At 59.4% G+C, this 25,954-nt stretch overlaps 1 protein-coding gene, 2 long non-coding RNA genes and 1 pseudogene across 4 annotated transcripts; 2 read left to right on the forward strand and 2 right to left on the reverse strand.

Annotated features, from left to right (window-relative positions):
- Positions 1-569: 569 nt before the first annotated feature.
- Positions 570-3,416, reverse strand: ANKRD9 (ankyrin repeat domain 9). Of its 2 annotated transcripts, none has more exons than XM_039884273.1 (3): positions 3,211-3,416; positions 2,190-2,245; positions 570-1,670 (listed from the first exon to the last, which is right to left on the reverse strand). In XM_039884273.1, the coding sequence occupies exon 3, from the start codon at positions 1,610-1,612 to the stop codon at positions 665-667; it is 948 nt and encodes a 315-aa protein (XP_039740207.1). In that variant the 5' UTR covers positions 1,613-1,670; positions 2,190-2,245; positions 3,211-3,416; the 3' UTR covers positions 570-664. The 2 variants fall into 2 exon arrangements, with proteins under 2 accessions (XP_039740207.1, XP_039740208.1); XM_039884274.1 differs by lacking the exon at positions 3,211-3,416 and adding an exon at positions 3,053-3,142.
- Positions 3,417-6,875: 3,459 nt separating this feature from the next.
- Positions 6,876-10,384, reverse strand: LOC120619720 (uncharacterized). Its single transcript, XR_005657642.1, has 3 exons — positions 9,648-10,384; positions 8,802-8,820; positions 6,876-7,983 (listed from the first exon to the last, which is right to left on the reverse strand). It is a non-coding gene; the product is annotated as an uncharacterized LOC120619720 (long non-coding RNA).
- Positions 10,385-17,567: 7,183 nt separating this feature from the next.
- LOC120619934 (uncharacterized) lies at positions 17,568-17,685 on the forward strand (annotated as a pseudogene).
- A 4,233-nt stretch (positions 17,686-21,918) lies between these two features.
- Positions 21,919-25,445, forward strand: LOC120619721 (uncharacterized). The gene is made up of 4 exons (XR_005657643.1): positions 21,919-23,666; positions 23,978-24,163; positions 24,520-24,687; positions 25,164-25,445. It is a non-coding gene; the product is annotated as an uncharacterized LOC120619721 (long non-coding RNA).
- The last annotated feature ends 509 nt before the right edge of the window (positions 25,446-25,954 follow it).

The raw sequence follows: 25,954 nt of genomic DNA on the forward strand, positions 1-25,954 counted from the left end.
GGCTTCCCCACAGGGTGATGCAGTCACCCTGCCACCGATGGACACCACCTAACACCCACTGTGGGCTGGGCCAGGGGACCCACACCCAGGGCCCATGAGGTCGGGTCTGGGGCAAAAACACATCTAACCCGCCTGAGGAGGGGGTGGAGCTGGGGCCAGGAGCCCCCAGGGCTGGCTGCCTATCCCTGGGGAAATAGCAAAGAGGGTGACAGGGACGAGGCCAGGCGGGGGTTGACAAGTGCTAACTGGGCGGACGGCTGCTCCCAGCAGCTCTCAGGGCCTGCTCTCGGGCCCCACGCCTTTGCACATGCTGCCAGTCCACACCCCCTGGGCCTGCCCAGCTCCTTCTGCTCAGCTCAGCTGTCACCTCTCTGTGATACCTTCCCAAAGGCTCGAGATCAAGGTGGGACGCTGGCCCTCACCTTCCTCAGGGGCTGGACAGTTAACCGAGGTCATGGCTTGGCTCCCGGGACCCACATAACCCTCAAACCCGCTCTGCGCAGGGAGGCGGGGCCCCCACCTGACCACCTTGGCCCAGAGTGCCACGCATGCGACAGACGAGGCAGAGATTCTGCTGTACAGAGGTCAATATATGTAAAGTGCTGGATACAACGCTCTGAAAAATAGTATTCTCCAAAAATCCAGTGCCCGGGGTGCACGTGGACTAGCCCTTGCCGGTGAGGTCCAGTGGCTGCAGGAAGGGCGGCAGCGGCAGCTCGTCCAGGGCCTCGGGGAACCGGCTGGGCGAGATGGCGGTGACCAGCACCTGCATGGCGCGCGCAAAGAGTGAGGGCGGCGCCAGGCCTGCCAGCCACTGGAACTTGTCCTCGCCCAGCAGCCGCTGCCAGCGCGGCCGGTCACCGAGCAGCTCACGGCGGGCTGAGTGGGTGGCGCCCGCGGGCGTGTACAGTGCCAGCAGGTCTAGCAGCAGCAAGCGGCGCTGGCGGGATTCCCCGGGTGCGGCAGGCGTCGCGGAGGCAGGGGTGGCCCCGGAGTCACCGCCCAACTGGCGGAGCAGCAACTCGAGTGGCGTGAGGCCTCCGCCGTCACGCAAGCCGGGCGAGGCGCCGTGGCCGAGCAGCAGAAAGAGGCACTCGGGGCGCGCCAGCTCGCAGGCCACGTGCAGTGACGTGCCGCCACCCTCCACGCGGCTGCAGCCGCGCCGGTCGAGCAGGCGCGCGCGCTCCTCGGCCGGGAAGTCTCGCACGGTGCTCAGGATGCGGCGCAGGATGCGCACGCGGTTGTAGCGCACGGCCAGCGCCACGTGCGGCCCGGGCGCCACGCAGCAGCGGAAGCCGGAGCTGGGCGGCGCGAGCGCGCGGCGCGGGAACGTGGCCAGCAGGTAGTGCGCGTAGGCCTGGTGGTCGTGCACGAGCGCGTAGAGCAGCGCCTCGGACGGCGAGTAGGCGGTGGCGCGCCCGCGCTCGTCCCAGTGGAAGGCCTCGCTGGCGCGCATGTCCTCGAGCAGCCACACGGGAAGCAGGTCGCGAACCGCCTGGTAGAAGGCAAACGACGACTTGCGGCACTGCTTCTGCGCCCGCGAGCGCGCCGCGCCCGCGCCCTCGGGGCCGCCGTCTGCACTACCCCCAGGCCGCCGCGCGTCCCACGGCATGCTGGCGAGGGGCACCTCCTGGCCTCAGGGCATGGGCCTGGCAGCCGACCACCCGCACCTGCGAGCGAAGAGGACCGAGGTGAGGGGTGGGGGCTATGGGAGGGGCCCGCGGAGCTCAACCTGGGAACCCCTCCCACAGCCCCACCCGTCAGTCCATAAGGAGCTGTACCTGCCTCCAGCCTCCGCCTCCCACACCCTGATCTAGCTGTCCCTGATCTCCCTGAAATTCCCTCGTTCCCTGACACCTCTGCTGGAGATGACCTTCCCTGCCTCTGCCCTCACGACCCCATCCACTGAAACCTCACCCTCCCACACACACCCCCTCCAGCCCAGGGACCCAGTGGAAGAGCTTCTGCTCCCACCTGGGCCAGACACATCCAACCCCAAATACAGAAAAGGCCAGGTGGGAGGGTAGGAAAGCTACGCCCACATCTCAAGCTGAGCCAAACCCTTTCAGTCGCCCAAGCTCTGTCCCCTGATCCCCCGACCACGGGTTCGGGGCCTCTAGAGTCTCGCCCGTGGCCGGACAGGGCCAGAGCGCTAGACTCAGACCCCCCAGTTCCTGCCCCGCGATCACCTCTTTCTGCAGACGTGGATGTGTCACTTTCCTTCTCTGAGCTTCACCTTCCTCATCTGTGAGAACGGAAGAGGGAGAGTCGAGCTGTGAACCCCAGCAGAGTGAGTCTTGGGGTGGGGGAGGGCGGGACTCTAGCCTTTCATCCAAACATGGTGTTTGCTGGATGTCCGTGCCCCTAGTTCCTGGGAGACTGGAGTCACCCTAGAGACTGGTGTGCACCGCACTTTCCAGTCTGCAAACCCCCTCAAGTTTGGCTACCTCTCTCGATCATCTCAACTACAAGATGAAGCAGAACAGTCATCCCATTTTCCAGCAAGAGACAAGCTTGTCCGATATCGGTCAGCAAGTCATGGTAGAACCAGGCCTAGAATCCAGATCTCCTGCCTTCCCATTTAGGCTCATTCCAGATGAGGGGGTGTCCAACCCACAGGGAGCCCACCTTGAGCCCCGACCTTGCCCTCTGAGCCCCGAGCCCCCACCTGAGCCCTGGCCTCTGACCCCGGCCCAAAGCACCCACTGCTTTCTCTCCAGCGTAAGTCCTTGGTCACAAAGCGCCTGGGTCAGCGGACAGGTTGCGTACCCAAACACTGGGTAACTAAGTTACCGAGGTGAGCACGGGTGGGGGTGGGCTGCAGCCACAGAGCTCTTTTGGGGGACGCCAAGACTAGACCCGCGCCCCAGGTGTACCCTGTGTGGACACCCGTGGGGCGCCGGGCAGGTTATGTAAAGTTGGGCCGCCCCACGTCACTGAGCCGCGGCTCGGTGCATGGGGGTGCATGGGGGGTTGGGCCGCCGAGGGCAGGGCGGCGCGTCCCGGGCCGCCCGCCAGCTCCTCCCGGTCTCCTCCCGGCGGCACCACGGACCTCGGATCGCGGGGGGCGAGGCCAGGGTGTTTGCGAGCCGGTTCCCCGCTCAGCGAACGCTGCACCTGCGTGTGCGTGTGCCCAGGGACGCGAGGGGGGCGGCGACCAGGAGGCAGCGCCCGGGGCGGGGACCGCGAGCCGGGGGGAGGCGGACTCACCGTGGGGGACCGCGGGGCCGCGGTCCTGGCGTCCCCGACCCCGCCGCGGGCCCAGAGCGCGCCTTCTCTCCGCCGGTAGGCGCGGAGGCGGAGGTCCCAGGACCCACGGACCGGAGGGCCCCGCCGCCGCCCGCGCCCGCCGCAGCCGCGCTCTGAGCCGCCGAGGCCGGGTCGCTGGGCGGCGGTGCGAGCGCCCGCGGCGGGCGGGCGGGCGGGCGGCGGGCGGCGCAGTGCGGCCCGGGCCGGGCAGGACCGCGGGTCGCTCCGCCGCCGCCATTGGCCCGCGCTGCCGGCCCCCGCCGCCGCCCATTGGCCGCCGCGCTGCACCATTGTTACGTCACCGGCCGGCGGGCGGGGCCCCCAGCGGGACCCGCGGAAAAGTTCAGAGAAACTTGAGGGTGCGCGGGGGCGGGGCTCCCGGAAACCCGAGCCGCAGGGGTGACGGCTCCGGTCGCCTGGTCCCCCCCGCCGCGGTGCCGCCACTCGGCGAGAGTCTGGGCTCGCACGTAGACGCCCCGGGTCCGTCGACCGTGACTTTCCTCGTCACCCTGAGAGTCGTATTCCAGGTCCCCTTTGCATTGACCCTCTGTGACCTTGGGAGATACCGCCTGTACTTGGAAGCGTCAAGAGGCAGGAACTGTGACTCGTAAAGGCCCCGACCGCGTTCTGCACGGCCGGGCTTGGCGCATCGGAGCCCGGCTCTAGGCTGACTGTCCCGGGAATGGACGAATGGATGCAAAGAGCAATTTGTGGGCGCCTTATGTAGGCCAGTCTCTGTGCTATGCACACCTATGTCACGCGATTTTCACACCCGGTAGTGCTAGGAATTATGACAACCCGATTCCCGTGCCAGTAAATCGGGGCTCACAGGGAAGTGGCCTCCAAGTGAGGAGCAGCCAGAAGCCAGGTGCTTCCCCTGCTTTATTTCAGACCTTTGCGGTGGGTGGAGCCCCAGCCACCCCAGCCTCGCCACACGGGGTTCAAGGTTTGAAGCACCACACGTGCACACCAGAGGTCATGCTGAGACCCCACCAGATACCCCCCAAAGAGCTGCCGCACCTCAGGGCAGTGTGGCCTGGCAGGGTGGGTGACAACCATACCTCTTCGGGTGGGTGACAACCACCAGACTAATAGAACTGGGATATAGGCCAGGAGTGGGAACCGGCTCTGCCTACGCCCGGCCTCAGCCTTCATCCATGCCCACCGGGCCTCAGCCTTCATCCATCCCCACCGGGCCTCAGCCTTCATCCATGCCCGCCTCGAGGATTCAGTTTCCCTCCAGTTTGTCCCAGATTTCCCCATCAGGACATCTCTAAGTATGATTGGGGGGCCAAGTAAGTGGTGGTCTTGGAGTTGACATTGGCCTTTGGGGACCTCCAAGCCCTGGAAAACATCCTAGGGAGGTCATGCCCCCAGCGAACAGCCTGTGGCTCAAGGCAGCAGCCACCCTGCTCCCTTGTCCCCGTTCTACTATTCAAGGGCCGGAGTTGAGACCGCACACCGTATTCATGGATACCGGTGGAATGAGGGTGACGGCATCAGCCGTAGGTGCCTGCGGTGTGCAGCGGGCCTGGGGCAGGTCTCTCTCTGCCCTTCGATGCCCTCCTCCTCCCCCTTCCACTTGCCCTCCCAGCCGGGGTTCCCAAAGGCCTCTTTCTGAAAGTCAGATCGCACCCCGTTTCTCTACTGCTCGGAAGCTTGCCATGGACGTGGTCTCAGCCAGAAAGACCAGATGCGGAGTGGAAAGGCGGTCTTGGCCTGGGCACAGCTGGAGCAAAGGTCTGGGAGTGACAGAGAAAGGCTACAAAGGTCACTCGGGATGAGCTGATGAGTCACATAGAGCAAGGAGCTTGGCTTTGTCCTGAGGACATGGAGGCAGAGGGGGTTTGGAAGTCAGTGAATTATTTCAAGCAAATAAAAATCATAATGAATGCCTGGGAGCCCATGATCCAGTCTAAGAAATAACACGTAAAGAAATATGAAGGTCGCTGTGCCTGTCCTGCCCCCCACCCCAGCCCTGGGCCTTTCCCACAGTGGCGGCTGACACCGTCATGCTCTCTGTCATGGCACCACTCAGCCCTCACTCTCAGCAGCTTGCTTTTTATCCCAAGGTCATTTTGGGACTCATCCTCTAGGGCACATGCCACTCTGTCATGCGTCCTCTCTGCTGAAGTCTCTTGCTGGTGAAAACTGTCCCCTGTCCCTGGCAAGTGGCCTCCCAGCGCTGCGGTGAACACCCCTGTCCACCTCCTTAGGGGCCGTGTGAGGTCTCCACTGCAGGGGAGGGGGTGCAGGGTGGGCGAGCCCCTCCACAGCAGCTTCATGTGCCAGGAGGCTGACTCTGGATGGGTGTAGGGGGGCCTGAGGGGGCAGGGTCCCTCAGGGAGGGAGGGCTGACTGGGGGTGGGTGCTGAGGAGCTGCTGGGGCAGGGGGAGGAGGAGGAGGGCTCAATCCCCAAAGAAACTAAGGAAGCCTCGGGGCAGGGGTGCTGCCCTGCCCAGGCCCTGCCACCTACACGGGCAGATGGTGCTCACCAGCACAGCCTTCCAGCTGTGGGTTTGACCTTTGACCCTGTCATGCTCCTGCTGGGACTGGACCTAAGTCACATTGCCTTCTATGTTGGGAGAGTTTGTCCCACTTGGGCAGGCATCTGCGTGAGCCCAGGGAGAGTGGGTCGGTGCGGTCAGGGAGATGGGGTGGGGCTACAGGTACAGAAGGACCCTGCAGGCCAGTGCCAGGACACCGGGGAGCCGAGGAGTGATGTGGGCTGGCTCAGGTTTTCTCTGGGGTGGCATGGAGGTCACCTGAGAGAAGCAGTTGAATTCTGTGTGGATTCTGACCAACCGGGGTGGGTAGAGAGGGAGAGAACAGTCTAGAAAGCCTTGTAGGTTAGGCTGAGCCCTGGAAGGGTGGGTGGGGAGATGCCTAGGAGCCGCATTGGGGGGACCCCAGCTGGTGATAAACAACTGGTCACGGTAGAAACAGCACCGGAAGCAGGACTCTAGGAGGCAGAGCGGGGAGGCGTGGAGGCCGGAACTGGACCCACGGAGCGAGGAGGTGGCAGAGGTGCTGGGAGTCAAAAAGGCACAGGGTTTCCAGAAGCCACGGTGTCCCGAGGAGGAGGGCGTGGCCAGCGGGGACAAGTGCCACCAGCCGCTCCAGAGGATTTGGCTACTTGTAGGTCACAGTTCCCAAAGGTCACGGGAGGAGAAGCCTCTTTGGAAAGGGCTGAGGAGAGAAGGGGCCGGAGGAGGGGAGCAAGCTGTATAGGGAGCAGCGGGGAGAGCGGGGTGCGTAAGCGGGGTCACAGTGCAAGAGTGGAAGTAACGCGTGAGCGTGCTTGTGAGCATGCAGTTTGTGTGCGCGAGTGTGTGCACGCAGGCACACGTGCATCCGTGTGCTGGCGGTGTGCTGTGCATGTGTACGTGTATGTGTGTGCGGTGTACTGCGTCATGCCTGTGTGCTCACATGTGCAGCACACTGATGGACCAAAATGCTGATAATTCAGGAAGGACCTGTTGGAGCAATGACCTTGAGGAGGCCGGGGGGAGGGGAGCTGCGACACCTGGAGGGAAGCCCTAAGCCCAGGGTGTGGACAGTTCTTCTTGGGGTGGATGGCGTGTTGGGCACAGATGCAGGGGAGGGCACAGGTAAAGGTAAGTCTAAGAAGTTTATTCTAATGTGTTCTGTTTGCAAGGTCATCACAGTGAGAAGGAAGAGGAGGATGGGGTTTGAAGAGAGGGGTTCATTGGCCACATGGAGATCTTCCCCGGCCTGAGACCCAGCTGCCCCTTCAAGGCCCACAGAACCTATCAGCAGAGCAGTGGGCGGTGGCAGGTGGCCTGGCCTGCGGGCACAGTTCAGGGTGTGGGCTGCAGGCAGAGGGAGGAGGGCCAGAGCTTCCTGGGGAGGAGGCTGGCACCAGGCGTGGTCTGTTCCAATCAGCTGCTCACCAGCTGTGCAGTTTAGGCTGGGTCACCCCACCTGTCTGAGCTCCAGTCTCTTATCAAATGAGTCAGGTGGATTTTCCGATCTCAAAGGGAAGGGACCCAGGGGGTGCGACTGGGCAAGGCCAGTATGGGAAGTGGGCAGGACCAGGTGAGAGAGCAGGGATATCCACCCTCCCCCACCTCCCCAGGGGCACCCTCCTTGTCCCACGAAGCCCACCTGGCCGCCAGGGGTCTGCGCCTCAGGCATTTGCTCCGCTCCCTCCAGTTTCCTGTCCTAGGGGGCTGGGCTTGTTCCCACCTGCACTCGGATTCCAGCGCTGCCGCCAAACTCTCCATCCCATCTAACTGGTCTTTCAAGGCTCAGCTCGAAATGCTAGGACAGACCTGCTAAAGACAATAAAACCAGGTGAACATTGTGACATCCTGGGAGTGGAAGACGCCCACATACATAGCCAAGGAGTGACATTCAGAATGGACAGGGAACCCTTGCAACCCATTTAGATTAACCCAGGGAAATGGGCAAGGGGTCCTAACAGACAACTCACGCGCCGGCCAGTAAACACAGGAAGACATTCCGCTTTGTAAGCAATCCGCGAATGTCCAGCCTCTCATTTGCCTGTTGGCTCAGACCGAGGAGACTGATAGAGCCTGGGCTGGGAGGGTGGGAACTGGCGTCTCGGAAGGCCCTGCCAGCAAGGACGGTGCTCGTGCTCTTGGGTCCGGCAGTTTCTTCTCTAGGCATCGTCCCAGACGAGTGCTTGCCCATGTGTCACGTTCCAAGCACGATGCTCACTGCTACGGTTTTCGATCGCTTACCTAATCCTTTAAAGCTTTATCAAAGAATTCAGCCTTCATTCTGTATCGATATATCTCATAGTTAAACCTCTCAAGAGAATATAGGTACCAGGTACTCAGGAGGTAGGGTCATGCTCTGTTTTTACAAATGAAAACTGGAAGCCACCTGGGTGACCATCCAAAGGGGACGCTGAACACAGGTTGTGACTCCTGTGGCACCACAGCTGGCCCTGCTCTCCGCCTGGGCTTGAGGAGAGGGCTGTGTGTAAGCCTGGAGCCCAGGGACCAGCTCCCTCACAAGCCCCAGACCATCCCCCGGCCCCACCCCAGTGAGACAGTCTCCACAGCACCTCTGGGTCCTTGTAAGATCCCCTGCTCTAGCTGTGCCTGGGGACTTGGGCTGTCTCACTAACTGATCCGGTAAATTCTCTTTTTGGCTTCGACCGGGTGGAGCAGGGGTCTATCCCTTGCAAAAGTCCTGACTCATTAGAATATCTCCCTGGGAGAGTCCCTGTCATCCCAGCAGAATTAGAATGGTGTCCCCTTCATTCTCAATAGGTCCTGGTTTAGGGAGTGAAGCGCGTGACTAACACGCATACCAGGTATCATGCAGCCACAGGCAAGGACAAACAGGTGGAATTTGCTCACCTGTCAGGTGGAGGTAAAGATGACACCCGCCCCAGAGGGCCATCTGAGGAGTTCTCGTGGCACATAGTTGCGCCTGCCACAGATGCAGCCTCAATGCCTGAGCTGCTGAGATTTTTAATGATTTCAACACCAAAAATGTTTAAAAAAAAAAAAAAGCATGCATATTGTTTTAAAAATACTGGAAGCCACACACTCACCTGTTGATGGCAGTGTCCCCTGGAGAGAGAGAGAGCAAAGAGGAAGAAGGGACCTTTAAGTTTATTCTCTGTACCTTCCATATGGTTTGACTCTTTCACGAGGGACACATAATTCAAATATTATTTGTGTAATTAAGTTTTTAAAGAGGCAGATCCCACTGGCAAAATGCTGTCTCGCAGCCACTACCTCACTGACTTGCCCCACGAGGTAGGTCGGATTGTCAGCCCACTTTATAGGTATGGAAATCGAGGCTCAGGGAAGAGACGCCTTGGCCCACAGAAGTGGAACCTATAAGCTTCTTCCTGTCCCAAGAAGGGAAGGCTTGGCTTTCATGAGCTCCTAACCCCCTAGGCTGTCAGGCAGCTTCGTGCAAGCCAATGCAAGCGGTGGTTCCTCTACCTAGAAGCTTCTGCGCCTCACGAGATGTGGGGGCTCAGAAGCAGGTTGGGATGGTGGGTCCCTCCATCCCTGGACAGGGTGGTCAGGTGGTCAGCCGACACTTCTGAGCAGCTTCGCTCATCAATTCATTCTGCAGACAGCCCCCCCACCCCCGGAACCTCTTCTGAGGGCCAGAGGTGAGTGGGCAGGGAGGCTTCCTGGGGGAAGAGGCTCCCTCGGATGAAGAGTCAGCCGCACCGCTCAAATTATCGGTCAAGTCCTGAAGGCTCTGTGTCCAAATGTCCTGACCCTGCCCCTCCTACTAATCCATCCCACCTCCCACATCCAGGCTGCCCAGGACTCAGCCCCCTGCTGCCTGAGCAACCCCATCAGAACCAAGGCCGCTCGTCCCCTCTTCTGCCCAGAGCCCTCCCTGCCGCCTGTCTCAGACTGACACCCTGCTCTACCTGAAGGCCAGACCTTCACATTCCACCAGGAGCCTTGGCCTCCGGCCTCGGTCTCAGGGTCCTTGCACATGCTGCTGTCTCTGCCAGTCCCAGGAAGTCTTCACGGCCTCATTCCAGGTGTCGTCTGGCTAAAGGAGCTCCCCCAGCCTCTCTGGCCCCCTGGCACAGTGCAGTGCACTCCTGGGGGTTTCTCCTCTGTCAGCCCACAAGGCGGGTCCCCCGTCCCTGAAGCAGGGTAAGAGTCGCCCCGTAAATGCTGATGACTAAGTGGAGAAGACGGTGGTCAGGGCTTGCTGGGTGGGGGAGCAGGCAGCAGGAGGAGCCCGGCAGGCCTGGTCAGCCTGGGGAGCATGGGCAGGTGCCAAAGCCAGCAGTGCCATGGGGGGCTGGGAGCAGGAAGTTCATGATTCATCTTGGCTGTACCAGAGTCCTCCCCACTAGGAGCCCTGAACACAAGGCAGGGACTCAACAGTGGCCCAGTCCAGGTCCTCAACTCTCAGCACAGGAGCCTGCTAGACACAGACCTGGCCTCTCCCTAGAGGCCAGCCCTGGCGCCTGGGGGCCTCGGGAAGCTGGCAGAAGCAGGAAGTAGGGCGGGGAGGGCCAGGCTTGCCCTCTCCCTGACCCTCCCAGCACATGGGCACTGGATTCCTGCCTGGCTGTGTCACCTTGAGCAGGGTCACTGCCCTCCCAGGACTGGGAAGGGTCCCAAGGGGCTGGGCTCAGGTGAGAGGGCTTTTGGCTCAGGGCTGAGCCACCCGCACCAGGTGTGGCCCCTCTGTGCTCGAGCCTCTGGGGACCCTGAGAAGCAGCAGCACCCCCTCACTGGACAACGAACACACAGGGCCAGAGGGACTGGGCCGAGGGCAGCCCCCGAATTCGTCTGCACCTCCCACCTTATTTTCCACTGACCCCTACGGTAAATAGTTGTGATTTGCAGTGGAATGAGTCAGAAGGAGAAACTGAGGCTGGAGGGCCAGTCCTGGCCCAGGTCACACAGCTGACAGCCGTAATGACCCCTGAGCCATTGGGGCCTTGATTCCTGCATCCTCACAACCACTTTCTCTCAGGTGACACGACGGGAAACAGATTCAGGAAGGCAGAGCCACTCGGCAAAGGGGCGGAAGCAGGTGTGGAGGATGGGCGAGATGTTTGTTGACTCAGTTTATGGGGCCCGTTAGGTCCAGGGCTTGGACATGGGGGTCCTTTTATCAGACCCCACCGAGTTAACCGGGGAGGAGGGGGCGAGGCCCTGGCCGGAGCTTGTGTGGGCCCATCGCGGCGGACCAGAGCTGCAAGCAGTGTGGGGTCCCGCCCCAACCGGCCCCCACGGCCCAGCGCGGGCCGACACCGCTCCCTGGCGGCCGCGCGCGGCACTGCGGCCCGCAGCCAGTCACCAGGCCCAGAGAGCGTAAGGGGCCAGGACGCCCCAGGTCGCAGGGATGGGGACAGGGGACGTCTGAGTGCCCCGACCCCGGCGCCGGGGTCCGCGGGCTTGGGTCTCCACCCGCGAACACCCCCACCCCGTTCGCCGCTCGCCAGGTGGCCTCTGCAGGCCCCCTTTCCACTCTAGGTCTCGGTCCCCGCCACCCCAGGCCTGTGGCCACTCGGCCACCTCCTAGAGCTGCTCGCAGCCCGCTTTCCGCCTCCCTAGGGTTAGCAGACCCTTTTTCTCCTCATGGGCGGGGCCAGGGTCCCCATCGGCCAATCAGAAGTCCCGGGGGGAGGCGGGGCGGGGCAGATTTCCCCAACGGGTGGGCGCAAGAAGCGGGTGTTCTCCCCACACCTCTGCGTCTCCCGGTGCCCTCCTCCCAGGAGACCTCGGACCCCGCAGGGCGGCCCTCCCAGAGCGGAGGAGGCCGAGGGGCGCTACAGCCTCCCGGTCTTTGATGTACGACTGCCGCCCCTGAGCCCCCTTGAGACAGCCTCAAGGCTCCCAACCCCGCTTTTGCCCTGCCGCGGCCTGCAGGCCACAGTGGCCCCCGCTGACACCCGTGCAGGGACCTCTGCAGAGCTCCCAACTACCTACTGGAAACACCCGTGCACTGGCTAATCCCTCCGCCTAGAATGCCGTCCACCCGGCGGAGCCCCATGCGGGAGACCTACCTGCGCCTCCCCAGGTGCCTATTTATGAGGCCTCTGAGGGCCGCCCGGCCCAGCCCCGGGTTTAACATGCCCAGGTCCATTTCACAAATGCAGACTCAGAGATCAAAGCGGTCTCAGGAGCTGGCCACAGGATGCACGGCTGGGAAGAGGCCGGGTGGGAACCTAACCTTCCCATAGGGACTCACTGCTGCACCACCCCCTAGTGTCACTGTGTCCCAAGCTCATTCTCTGTCCCCACTGCAGGGACAACCCACCCCCACATGCCTTGTGTAGCCCACTGAGGGTCCACTGCTGTCTGGATGGGGCAATCAGGGCTCCCTGGGGAAGCCACCCCTCACTCTGCCGCCCCTGGTCCAAGGGTGATCTGAGGCACTGGAGCACCAGAAGGATCCTGCCACGCTCATTAGAGTCTTAAGCTTTTCAGATGCCCACTGGAGGGAGCAGTGGACTGGTGAGGAGACAGTAAGGCCTGGGCGGGGCTTCTTGGTCCCAAGGAGGAGGACTGGGCAAACTGCCCACCTCCAAGGCAATGGACAGGAAGCCCGGAAGGCGGGTGTATGGGTTGCAGTTAGGCCAATGAACCCTGAGAGATAAATGAGACTTTGTATCAGCTCTACAGCTATGTAGAAAACACACGACAGTGGCTCCAAACAGCAATGATCTCTTATTTCTTACTATTCTCTGGATTGACTGGACAATTCTGCTTCATGTTTTGCCAGCTGAGATCATTTATGGAGCTGCAGTTAGCTGGAGGCTCAAGTGGGGTGAAATGCCGAGGTGGCTTCACTCACGTGGCCACAGTTGATAGCTGTCAGCTGGGAGCTCAGCTGGCCGTCAGCATGGGATGTCGTCCCAGGTGCTTTGGCCTCTCCACGTGGCTGACTTGGGCTTCCTCGCAGCACGGCAGCCAGGCTACAACAAGAACAAGGACCAGGATGCAAGAGCTTATCGAACGTCTACTGCCATCATACTTGCTAATACTTTGTTGACCAGAACGAGTGATATGGCCAAGCCCAGAATCAACATGGAGTGAGACCTCACAAGAGCATGACTGCCAGCATGGTTCATTGGGGGCCACCGACATTCCAGCTAACCACAAAAGGAAAGGAACGAAGACAGAGCTCGGTGACCTTCAGGAGCCGTAATAACCAAGGAAGTTTTCTGAAGGAGAAAGGGCTCGGCTGAAGAGGGGCTGGGAACTCTGTTCCCCTCCTGCTGCGCATCTTGGGGCCCGTGAGGGATGAGGATAACCAACCACTAAGTAAAAAATAGAAACTGGGAAAACGTCCGATCGGAGGTAAATACTCTTTGGATAATAAGGACAGGGTGATGCGATATCGTGTTGGGACATGAGGGATGAGGCAGCTGCTTTAGACGAGGTGGCTTAGGGAAGACTTCTTGGAGGAGGTGACGTTTGGGCTGAGCTCTGACCAACAGGAGAAGACGGGCTTGGGGAGAGCAGGGGAAAGTGAATTGCAGGCAGAGGGACCAGCTAAAGCAAAGGCCCTGACATGGGAATGAACTTGACACGTGAAGATTCGTGAGAAGACCAGGAGCAGCAGGGGTGGAGTGGGCAAGGGGTGGGCAAGGGGTGGGCAGGGCCAGATCATGTTGGGCCTTGTTGGCCTGGACGAGGAGGCTGGACTTTCCTCCAAGTGCAGTGCAGGGCCACTCGAGGAACAACACGACCCCATCCGACGCACATCTCATCGGCGCCTGCTGTATGCCAGGCACTGCTCCAGGCGCTTGGCGCTCATCAGTGAACAAAGCCGAGATATCCCTGCCCTTGTGGAGTGTGATCCGATTTGGGAATTAAAAACAAACAAACAAAAATAACAAAAAACACTGCTGTAAGGGAACAAAGTGGGGTGCCTGAGTGGGAGGAGAAAAAACAGGAGGTGGAACTATGAAGCCTAGAAAGTGGGGTGCGGGGGTTGACGGCCGAAAGGTAAATTCAAGATGAACTTGGGAGATACTCTTGATGACCTTGGGTTAGGTAAGGAGGTCTCAGATATTTCTTCATTAAAGGAAAACACTGATAAAATGGACTTTATCAAAATTAAAAACATCTGCCCCTCAAAATATCCCACTGATAAAATGAAAAGATCAGCCGCTGAGATGAAATATTGATAAATCGCATATCGAGAATGTATCAAGAGTTCTTTGAACTAATAAGACACAATTTTTAAAAGGGGCAAAAGATTTGAACAGACACTTCACCAAAGGAGATACACAGATGGCCAATAAGCACGTGAAGAGATGGTCATCCTTAGTCATTAGGGAAATGCAAGTTAAAACACAATGAGCTACTGCTACACACCTACCAGAATGTCTGGAATTCGAAAGACTGGCCACACGACAGGTGACAAGAGCGGAGCCACCGCACCTCTCGAGCTCGCGGGCAGGGGCGTGACACGGTGCCACCTCTGTGGGAAACAGTCTGGCAGTTTGCCGTGTGGACACTGAGTGATTCCGCCGCTGCTGGGTGTCTGCCAGGAGGAAAGAAAACACGTCTGCACAAAGACCCGCACACGAACGTTCACAGCGGCCTTAGCCACAACAGCGAGAAAATGGAAGCGCACGTCCCCGTGTCCGCTGACCGCTGGCTCGATCGGTACACCGTGGTGCATCCAGACGTGGAGACTTACTCGGCATGACTGCGTCACATGCCACAACACCGATGACCCTCAGAAAGACGGTGACGCGAAGAAGAAACCAAACACACCAACGGTCAAGGAGAATGCCTCGGACACTTAAAACTGCGTTCAGAGGGCAGATCTCGGGATGTGTTCTTAAACGATAAAATCGATTTTTTTAAAAAAGGAACGAAACACGAAAGACTATGTGTGGCACGAATCCATTACAGGAAGTACGCGGAAAAGACACATCTGCAGACAGACAGAGCAGGCGGCGGCCGGGGGCGGGGCTGGGAGCAGGGACCTGGGGCTTGGTTGCACAACTCTGTGAATTTACTAAAAAGCATCGAGTTGTGTCCGTACAACAGGGATTTCATGGGATACAAACCATACGTCAACAAAGCTCTTGAAAAGAAAAGGAAGGCTCGGGGCCTCAGAGCCGGAGTGCTGGGGCAGCCCTGAGTGTCCCTTAGGTCAGGAACCCCAGCTGGGTGGGAGCCCTCGGGGTACCTTCTGAGTTGTTTACAGAAAACTTCCGTGAGCAAAGAAGGCGTGTTTTGAAGGAGAAATACTCCAAACCAAAAGTTCAGCCCCTGAGTCTGAATTCTGCAGAACTGGGGAAATGAGTTTCCTTTCAATAACAAGCTCCAGGCCCAGGGGAGGCCCCACCCAGCTGCACAGGAGAAGCGGGCAATTAGCACATGGCAATTAGGGGCCTCCTCTGCTGGGCAGGGCGGGCCTGGCCCCCTGGCAGACGCTTCAGGGAAGGAAGGTCCCCTGGGAGAGGTAGACAGTGTGGAGGGGCAGGGAGCACACACGGCACACCCCTGCCCCTCCACCCCCCAGCACCGATCGACTCCCTGAGCACCCAGACCTCGGCCCCGTTAGGACAAGGATTGCTGGCAGGTCTCAGCCCAGGGACAGCACTGTCCCTCCACCACACCTCCCATCATCAGGTTTGGGGTTCAGAGGGCAGTCGGCTCAGACCTTGACCTTCACCTTCCGGTCTGCCTGGGGTCTGCCAGGCCCCCTCCCTGCAGCCCCCATCGGATCAACAGCGGGCATTATTAAACCTGCAGATGCCCAGGCCCCACCCTGGACAAGCCACCAGGGCTAGGAAGCTGAGGGCAGTGCGGACCATAGGGAGAACTGCAGGCCCCAGGAGACCCCACGTGAATTCCTTCCACCACTGACTGGACCAGGCATGGACACTTGACCAAGGAGAGCTCATCCATAACTGACCTATCAGGTGGCCGGTGAAAGCAGCGCCAATCAGATGCCTCCTTGGGATCTGGACCCAAATGGGGGGGAGGGCTGGGCACAGCCTCCACTTGACCCAGCTCCGGCTTCCTCAAACTCAAATCTTACCAGCGGCCAGCGGCGACTTCGCCCTGTTGGCACACCCCTCCGCTGTCAACCTTGGATGTTTGTCGTTAAATCACTCAAGTCACTTAAGCCACACCCTAAGCATTCATGTCTGTGAGGTGTGGTGTGTTACCAGTTTGCTCTAATATATGTTAAAGTTTATTCGTCGCGATCAAAACCATGTTCCTTGTTTGCACCCTCAAGTTCACGGCAGCATTATCCACAGCAGCCGAAAGGTGGGGAAAACCCGAGAGTCCATCAGAGGACGAATGGGCAAACGAGTTGTGTGTTCGCACAGTGCACTAATGTTCAGTCTCCAAAGGGAAGGACGTTCTGGCACCTGCCACAACGTGGCTGACCCTTGAGGACATCACGCTAAGTGAAACAAGCCCGTCACAAAAGGACAAATTCTGTATGACTCCATTTATTTGAGTTCCCTGGGGTTGTCACATTCATAGAGGCGGACAGTGGAATTGTCACCAGAGAGTGGGGTCCTCTCCCAGCGCGTCATCCAGGTTCTTGACATCTCGAACAAAGAACTGAGTGAGACACCGGAATACAGCAGCAAAGGAAAGCTGTATGAGAAGGGAAAGTCCACTCCCAGACCTGGAGGCTCAGAGGGCCTGGTAACAAAGCCTTTGGGGTTTTTATCCCTATGTGCTGTGGGTGGTTACTTTTCTCAGAGGGGTGGGCTTCCTTGATTGACAGCTAAGATTGACAGGACTCAGAGATTCATCATTTTGCATTCTGTGCATGTTCATTCCCAGAATTCAGTCTGTGACAATGATATTAATGAACTTCCGGGCATATGCATCATATTATAATGACGGTATAATGAGGCTCAGGTGAGTTGAAGGTCGTTGGGGTCTTCATTGCGCAGGTGCGAGTGACTGGCTCAAACTGGTACCAAATTCTCTGATCTCTTGTTTCTTTCAGTGAGTTACTTTTAGCCTAAAAATGCCTTCTGGCTCGCTTAATTGTAGGCAGATTAGGGCGGACCCCTTCTGGGATAGGATAACCTCAGTGTCCTTGCAGGCAGACCCGAAACCCCCTAACTTTCCTGCCTAATCCTTTTCTAAGAGCCACGAACCCCCCCTTCTTATTAGTATGGATGTTGAGGGACAAGAGGTCCCTTCTGTATCCGCTTCCTGCTGAGAAGGGCCGTTGTCCCTGCCTGTTGGGGATTCATGGAGCTCTTTCCCTTTCTGCCTTAGGCAGGGTGAGGTCTTGGGTTTCCTGCTGAAGTGCCGCCTCAGTCCCTAGACAAGGAAAAGATACGAACTTGTTATTTAAATCATACATCTATTAATTTCTATTATGGATTTGCCTATTAAGCGAGTAAAGGGAAACAAGCTTGGTTAATATATATTTCTTAAAGAGTGAACAAGACCTTTGGCCTAAAGTCCCCTCCCCTCCCGGCCTCTAAGGGCCCTGTCTGGCCTAACACCATTTCTGCTAACAATGGGCGGATGACCCTTATCAATAGCCAGAGGATCTGAGTCACCAGCCTCGGGGCAATTATTGAGATTTGAAGGAGAGGGTCTTTTTCCCAAAGAAAAGAGGAAAGAATACTTAACTAGGTTTACTAAAGAGAATGAGAACTCTGCTAGAGCTGTCCCGTATCAGAATGGTGGTGCCAGGGGCCGGGTTTGGGGACTGGGAGCTAGGGGTTGATGGGGACAGGGTTCTGTGGATAGACGGCGATGATGGCCCACCAACGAATGTACTTAATGCCACTGAACTGCACCCTTAAAAATGGCTACGATGGTCAATTTAATGTGTCTTTTGTCACCACTTTAAAAAGCAAAATGCCGTCTACGGCCATGCCACCCTGAACGAGCCGGATCCCGTCTGATCTCGGAAGCTAAGCAGGGTCGGCCTGGTTAGTCCTTGGATGAGAGACCACCTAGGAAGACCAGGTGCTTTAGATGTTAAAAATAAAAAAAAAATTAAGGGATTATAAACTGACAAGGTCCTTGCGATCTGTGAGGTCAACCGAGGGTTGCCTCACCTAAAAATAAATAAATAAATAAAAAAGCGAAATGCCTCCACATTCGCAAGAGCTCATCCTGCACCAGGATGCCACCCGGAGCTGGCCAGGGCCAAGGTGCCAAGCCAGCATGGCCCCACCCGGCCAGGCCGGGCCTCCACACTGCTGGTGAAATCCGGCGTTTCACTGGCCCGCAAGGAGAAAAGTCGAGAAAAGTTAGGATCTGAGGAGCCGGCAGGTGGGCTCTCCCGCTGGGCCCACCAGCCCTGAGAGAAGCCACAGCCCTAGGGAGAGGCCCGAATGCGTGGGTGGGCTGGAGCCCCCTGGGGACAAGCCTCCCAGCAGGAGAGGAGCCCCTCCCAGGGGCCTGGCTGAGGCTCCTCCTCCCGGAAGCCCAGAGTGGGGGACGGGCACTGCGCACCGGCCTGGGTGACTCTGCTTTCCCGGCCTCCCGAGTCTGCCCAAACCGCCTCCGAGGCGCGCGGTCCCCTTGTACAGAGCGAAGCACGCTGGTGGCCCCTCCTTAGGGTTCTTAGGGGCCTGCTCTGTGCCAGGGAAGAAAACGGCGTCCTGACTACCGCCCTGCCCCACCCCTATCCCCCCACTGGGGAGCAAAAGCAGAGAGGAAATGGAGGCTCGGAGAGGTCAGGCGACATGTCCAGGGTCACTCACCTGGTAGGGGCAGAGTCACAACTGGAAACTGTCACTCTAACTGCAAAACTCACGCTCTCCTGAGCACTGGGCCAGGATGCCATAGGGAGGTGAGAGTACTTGGGCAGGGTGGGGAGTAGCAGGAGGACAGTGATCGGCCAGAACTTCGGCCTTGCTCGCACACTGGGGGGACTGAATGAGTACCTGAACCCGACTTTCCCGTGTTCAGGGAAGGAGCACAGCACCCACGTGGATTTTCCAATAAACCAAGGGATTTTGTGCTAACAGCAGGTCCCATCATCGGAGTCATTGGCCTCCACCATTAAGGAAACGGGTGGGAAAGTTCGAGAAGGTTGTGTCCCACCTGCTGCTTTGAGGACAAAGCCCCCCTGTAACTGTTGTAGCCTCCAGCCCCGGAAAGACACACGGACCACCAGGAATCAGTGAGTTATAGGAAACATGCTCCTTATTCAGCCAGCTGGGTCTGCCAGGGGTACGCAGACCCCAAATTAAGCAGCCCCGAAATGTAGAGGTACAGGGTTTTTAAGCCCTAAATCCCATTCCTCATTCTGTCTTAAACACAAAGGTCTATTTTTCTCCTGTTCACTACCTGTCAACCCACAGGTCAGGTGTGCAAGCGGGGGTACAGAAGCAGAAAGCTTATTGTTAGAATGTTATGTTCCCATGGGTGATAGCCTATGTTCCCATGGGCGATAGCCAAGCAGTAATTTTCCAGCCAGCACATAACTTGTGATGTCTCCCGATGACTCACTGAACAAAAGGATGGGTCCCCTGGAATGGGTCAGCAAGGGTGTCATCTGTGGCTAGGTCCCAGGCCCTGCGGGTGGGCAACATGGACGCCAGGCCTCACCCCGAAGTCCTGTTCCTGTGTTAGCTCTGAGTCACAGCAACGTAGGAGGCAGGCGGGCAGGCAGATGGGTGCCATGTGCCTGCTCTACAGAGGGTGAGCTGACGCCCAGAGAGGCCGAGGCCCCCACAGCACGGAATGGAAGGTGGGCGCGGCGAAGGGCCTGGCAGGTGGACTCTGGCCCCAGCCCCTGGCTCCTCTGGGTCTGACCCTGATTCTGGCTGCCCAAGTAGCATCTTGGAGAGACAAGGGACCTGCTGCTTCTCTCAGCCGTCCCCAGAGTGAAGAGGGCTTGGGGAGGGGCGTAGCTCTGCCTTGAGTCCCTGGAGCCTAGGATGCCTGGGGTGATAGAGCCACCGGGGGTCACAGTTGTTTGTGCCTCCCGGGCTAGGTCACTGCAGTCTTCCATTAGTCTGACACCTAGGGGCCCGGGCCCTGCCACCCTGGGGGAACAGGGGACACGAACGTGCTTCTGAGAATGTAGCCCTGGCAGACGCTCTGTGCACTCAGGGGCTTTGGGACCCATGAGGGAGGCTGAGCAGGTGGGGCTCGCGCCCTCTTCCTGTCAACTGGAGCTTCTCTACAGGGGGAAAGTGACTAAAAATTGTTTGAGGCCCCTTCCCCTACCCCATCCACGGGTGTGGGGTCACGAACCCCAGGGACTGCTCTGCACCCAGCCCTCATTGTCCCTCATTGGGCCTCCTTAGAGAAGACACCCTGGGAGGGCAAGAAGAGCATCGGCCTGAGTCAGACAGACCCAGCAGGAAACCCAAAGTAATGGCGGCTTAGTCAAGATGGAAGCTTAGTTCTCTCTTATACTCGGGGTGTTTGGAAGTGGCCAGGGCTTGTACAGCAAGTGATGTCACAGTATCAGGAATCTGGCCCCTTCTACACTGTGGCTCTCCCACGCAGTTTTTATTTCCAAGGTCACCTTATAGTCCACGATGGCGGCCGAAGCTCCTGCCATGATGTCTGCATCACTGGCAGTAGGAAGAAGAAAGGGGAGTAGGGCGGGCGAGCCCTTTAAGGACCCTTCCTGATATCAAAGTCTGTTTCCATCCAGGTAAAACTTAGTCACGTGGCCACACTTAAGTGTAAGGGAGGCTGGGAAGTGTCTTAGCTCAAGGCGGCGATGCCCTGGTAAACTATCAGAGGTCCCATTTCCTCGGACTGCTGGAGGGGTTGGGGCAGGTGCAGGAGCCTGGAAGCCAGTGAGGTGAGCGATCTCTGTCCCAACCACTGCCAAGCTGTGTGCCCCTCGGCAAGCCCGCTCCCCTCTCTGAGCTCCTGCTGGTCTCCGTGAAATGCGGGTGTAGAAAGACTGTCTCCACGGCCCCTCCCTGCCCTGACACTTCGTGACCGTGACCGTGCAGCAAGGAGCCCAGGGAGGCCGAAACTCCGGATACGAACTGCTCTTGTTGAAAAGTTGCCTGTGCCAAGGTTTACAGATTCTTAAGAGTGTAAAACTTGATTATTTGATTTTCAACTTGTAAACTGATTCACAGCCTGGAAGACCATGGGGCGGGGGAGCACACAGCTGGGATGCGCCTGGGATCTAACCAAGAGCAACTGTCCTGCAGACAGAGCGGGCGATGGGGGCTGCCCAGGTCCTCCGGAGACAGGAGGGACCTGAGGGGACGGACACGATGCCAAGCGTCTCTATCAGAGTCACGGAGGTGGCAGGGAGAGAGGACCGAAACCGGAAATGGATGCGGGGGGTGGGGGATGCGGGGCCTGGTGCAGAGGGACAGTGGGCAAGGGAGGAGTCGCCGGAGCTGAGGGGGACCAGGCAGGAGGGAAGGGGACCCCATGGTGCTTTTCGCAGAAGCCCTTCTATGAGTTTCCTTCCCTAACCTCCTCCCACGGGTTACTGCGATAATAAATACCGAAGAGCTCTAAGAAAGCCGAAGAAATGAAAGTTTATTGCTCTGCTGGGATGGGGGGGGCGTGCCCACGGAGCGAGACTCCCGTGGCCAGCAGGAGGGCGAAGGGGCCCTCGGGAACTGGTGGGGATCTGGCTATGACCCAGGCCTGGGGAGCAGTGAGTGAGGTGCCTGCAACCAAGGGGTGCTACCCAGACTGCCAGGCACTTGGAGGGACTCCTCCCACCTCCCTTACTGTCCCTTCGGCCCCACCTCCAGGGCGGCCCCTGTAGTCAGGCAGCAGGGCAGCACGTCCCTGTCACAGAGCAGAATTCCTTGTCTTCCTCCAGACCTGAGTAAGCCCCACGATTGCCTGGACTTATCAGGGTCTACGGAGTGACAGGCCACATGGAGTCTTCCCTTGAGCCCCTGCCCTCCAGTGGCCTGCCTGCTCCCTGGGCCTTCCAAGATCCGGGGTGGAGGGCTGGATCCCAAACCCTAACCCCACGGTGGGCCTGGGTTTTGTAGAAGGTTCCAGATGTTTGAACACCAGCTTCTAGCCCCTCCAATTTGAAATTCTTGGGGCCACATTCCCAAGGCCACCAGGCTAATGGTGGACGGAGGGCTGCGTGGGCTGGGCATGGGGCCAGCCACACAGCAAGCTGCTACTTCCCCAGTGTTATCTGGTCCTCACCACAGCCCTCAAGGTGGCGGTGTTCCCACTTTACAGGCTGGAGACTGAGGACCCAGGAGCTTGTGAAATACCAGGGCTTGGCTGGTCCCCAGAGTCCTGTGTGGCATAGACCACCAGGCCCCAGGGTGGGGCTGCGCCAGGGGCCCAGCTGGCCAGAGCTGCCCCTCGGGCTCAGAGCCCCCGCCCTAGGCCTGGCCGCAGCCACGCTTGAGGCTCATGAGGCTCTGTGGGGTCCAGGAACCAGTCAGCTGGTCACTTGATGCTCCAGTCGTGGAACACTGCCCAAGACCTCCCAAGACGTTGGGGTACAGCCGGGAGCTAAGGGGGGCCCTGGGCTTGCTGACGTGCCCCTAACGATGGCCATCCTGAGGCTGGGCATGTGCCAGCTCCCAAGCCACCCCAGCGGGGTGTGCGGGGTGCCTGGCCTGGCTTCTCACACAGGCTCAGGGGCGCGGTGCGCAAGCCTCGGTTACATCAGGCCTGGCAGCCCTCGAGCCTGAGGGGCCTGCAGCAGACAGCGGACTGGGAGCTTCAGACACGAGAGCCTCCCGAGGCCCCGCCCCCCAGTCGCCAAGGTCGGCGGGGCCGGGCTCAGCAAGGCATCCCTCCAGAGACTGCAGTTCGGGCAGGCTGCGCGGGCGGGTGGGTGAGCTCCGTGCCCCGCACCCCGCACCCCTCCGGGCCATGAAAGGAGCCTCCAGGATGAGGTGGCAGGTGGCAGGACTCCCTCACTCGGATTCCGGAGAAGGAGCCCAAGACCGCGCAGGCAGACGCTCCCTTCCACCCTGCCTTGCTGGGCCCAGGGCCAGGAGAGCGAACGGAAGTGTCTAAGCAGAGGGACAGTGAAGGGTTTCACACGACCCCCCGCAGCCGCGCCCTGGGGGGCGTTCTCGGTCCAGCGCTCCCTGTTCCGGGGTTCTGGAGTCTGGACTCCCGGGAACTGGGATTCGAAGCCCTGGGTTCCAGCGTCCGGGTCCACAGCCCCTCTGGTGACCCGGGAAGGAGGTGAAGCAGCGGGCGGGAGGGGGGCCTGCAGGGCCCCGCCCTCCCATCCCCCACGCCCGCGCCCTCGTTCACAGACGTGGAGACGAGCTCCAGGCCTTTGGAGATGGCCAAAGATCTGTCTCAGAGCACTTTGGGCAAGGGGAGGGGGCGACCTTTGACCCAAGATAAGCCCCTCCCCCATCCATCAGCAACAGCCTGGCTCCCGTCTGCGGCTGCTGGCTGCCTGCAGGCCCGGCCTCCCTGGCTGCGGGGACGGAGGCCCGGCCTAGGGAGGGGGGCGCGGTTCTGCTCCTGCCCTGGAGCCGGCTGCTCTCCGCCCCCGCCGGCTCCTGCCAAGAAACCCACAGCCTGGCAGGCCGGTGAGGGCACACGCGCCGGACCCCACCCCGACCGCAAGGGTTCCTCGTGGTTCTGGGCCCATCTTCCTGAGGGAAACTGAGGCCCAGGGGGATTCAGAGCACCCCGGGCCCTGCAGAAGTTTCCAGACACACTTGGAGGCTGTGCTTCGGTGGGGCCTCCCCTTCCTTTTTCAACTGTGAGAATGATGACCGGGGCTGCCAGGCTTGGAGCCATGGCGGGAAGTGGAAGCCGGGAGTTGGCAGGGGTCCCAGCAGGAGGCCGAGCTGGAAGAGACCAGGGCCCCTCTTGGTGCTCCCTCCTGATGCCCCCTCACCCCACCCCTCAGCACCCGTGATTCTCCCTGCGGTGCCCAGCAGGCCAGGGGGAGCCTAGCCCCAAAAGACGCTCCCACCCACACACTCCCAGGCTGCTCACTGGAGGCCACTGGAGAGCCGGAGCTCAGAGGGGAGCCTGAGGGACCCAGGCCTGGCCTCTGAGGACAGGTCAGCACTGCCCCTGCGACTTGGTCCCAGGGCGCTGAGCTGGGTAGAGTCTGAATTCAGAGTAAATGAGGCCAAAAAACGAGAGGGTTGGAGCTATGGGCTTGTCCACAGGTCGTGTGTGTGTGCGTGTGTGTGTGTGTGTGTGTGTGTGTGTGTGTGTGTGTGTCCCACCAGTGTCTACCAGCACTGCATGTGGGTTGAGCGTGTTGAGTGACAACTTACAGGGGCATGTGTGGGGGTGGGTGGGTGTGGGCTGGGCTGTCTCTAGGTGACAAATCTCTCTGTCATGCACACTCGGGTATCTGGGACAGACTCCAGTCCCGCCCCACCCCTCCATCAGCCAGTCTGGGATTCCTCCACCGAGCATCTTCCGGGCAGAGCACCACGCTCCCTGAGATGGACGGGCCACAGCTGAGCCTGGAAAATGACCCCCTGGACAGACCCTGAGTCTACCATTTAACCTCTCTGGAGTGGCAGCTTCTTCACCTGCGAGGCAGGTGAGTTCCTTGCTCCCACCTTACAGGCAGGGGAGCTCAGTGCATGTAGAGGATGCACTCGAATGGCCTAGCCCAGGATGCTGCTATGGGTATGACCCAGAGCCTCCAGTCTCTCCCCAGCTCTGCTCCTCCCTTGGGAGGGGCGCCCCCAGTCTGCAGGCACCCCAGTCTGCAGGAGCCCCAGCAGGGGGTGGTGGGGCTCTATGCAGCCGGCTCACGTGCCCCTTCGTCAGCTGGAGGGGGAGGAAAAGTGTTTCCTTAGCCCGTTTTCCTCTCCAAAGGTTTCCTGGTATCTGGTTCACTCTGCTCCCCGTTCCTTTCTTTCCTTTCGTGCCTTCTCGATCAACTCCTTTAAGCCTCGTGAGGCCTGGTGCTTGTCTGCTTCTCTTAAGCCGTGTCCCAAGTGCCACAGCGGTGATCGGAGATCCCTGGTAGATGGTGGATGGAGGAGCCCCAAGGCCAGCCCCCAGCGCGCACGGGCTCCTCCTTCTCACGGAGCTCGCAGGACCACGCCCACTCTCCAGGTGAGAAAACTGAGGCTCAGCACCTGAAACCCTGCCCAGAGGCCCACCTGGCTTTTGTGCACCAGGCACCCCGCCTGTCTGGCTCCTTCCTCCATGAAAAATATGAACGTTCCATTTTACGACTGCATTGGTATAAACGGGAATATGTAAATCACATATATTAAAACACTTTCTTCACCCTAAAAGTTCTTTTTTCTTTCTGATTTTAAACAAAATTCAACATTTCGTGGATCCCCAAAAGTATTGTGGCTCAACATTTCATGGATCCCCAAAAGTATTGTGTCTCCTGTGTCTGAGGAGGGAGAGTCTGCCTGGCAGGCACCTTCCCAGGAAGCTGACTGACCAGGCCTCGAACCCAGGTCTTCTGCATCTACCACTCTGGGGAAGGGCCGGGTGCAGTTTTGCTGATTTGTGGCATTTCTTAATGGCCATCCTATGGCTTTGACCACCTTGTTTCTCAATGCTTCTGATCACAGGGATGACACTCACGGTAAGAGCCCTTCACAAAGCCCTTGACTTTGGACCCGTTTCACCTGTGTGATCTTCCTCGACTCCAGGGAAGGGCAAGAAGAATAGCCCCTGCTATGCCCTTCTTACACCTGGGACAACTAGGACACAGGACAGATAAGCGGTCTCAGCGGGTAGGACCAGAGCTCAGGCTCTTTGCCCACCCTCTGTCTGCAGTCCGGGTGAGCAGGTGGCCAGGAGGAGCCTGGCTTGAAAACACACCCAGAGGTAGGGAGCCCTAGGAGGGGCATAGGGGGAGGTGAAGGGGAGGGGCGGGAGGGTGTAGGCGAGGGAGCAGGAAGAGCCCACTGCAGCCTTCCGGAAGGAGCCGAACTGGAGGGGGCTGGAGTTACTGGGAGGGAGAAAAGGGGACCCAAGAGATATCTGGGAGGCACAACCACCGAGACTTGGTGACTGATGAAATATGGAGGTAAACGGGGCTGTGTGACAGAGATGTTCCCTAGATTTAAGCCTTTAGAAGCCCCAGAAGCTGGGAGAACCACAGCACCCGGAGGGAAACAGCAGCAGAGCAGGTGCAGCCGCCCGGGAAGCTTCGACCCAGTTGCACTTAACCAGTTCACTGCCTGAGCCACTCCGCACCCTCTGTGAAGCACAGGAGCAGAAAGCCGACGGCTGCTACAGACCCTTTCCCAAACCCACACAGACCCGTGCCGCCAGCGGAGCGGTACACCTTCAAGGAGCCCTGAGACCCGTAAGCCCACCCTCCCAACCCACCCCAGGTTGGGCCCCCCACCGCCAC

The sequence above is a fragment of the Pteropus medius genome, unplaced genomic scaffold (genome assembly GCF_902729225.1).
Source record: "Pteropus medius unplaced genomic scaffold, Ma_sr-lr_union100, whole genome shotgun sequence".
Lineage (NCBI taxonomy): Eukaryota > Metazoa > Chordata > Mammalia > Chiroptera > Pteropodidae > Pteropus > Pteropus medius.

Coding starts and splice junctions, on each gene's coding strand:
- ANKRD9 (XM_039884273.1), bottom strand. CDS start 1,612: ATGCCGTGGGACGCGCGGCGGCCTGGGGGTAGTGCAGACGGCGGCCCC.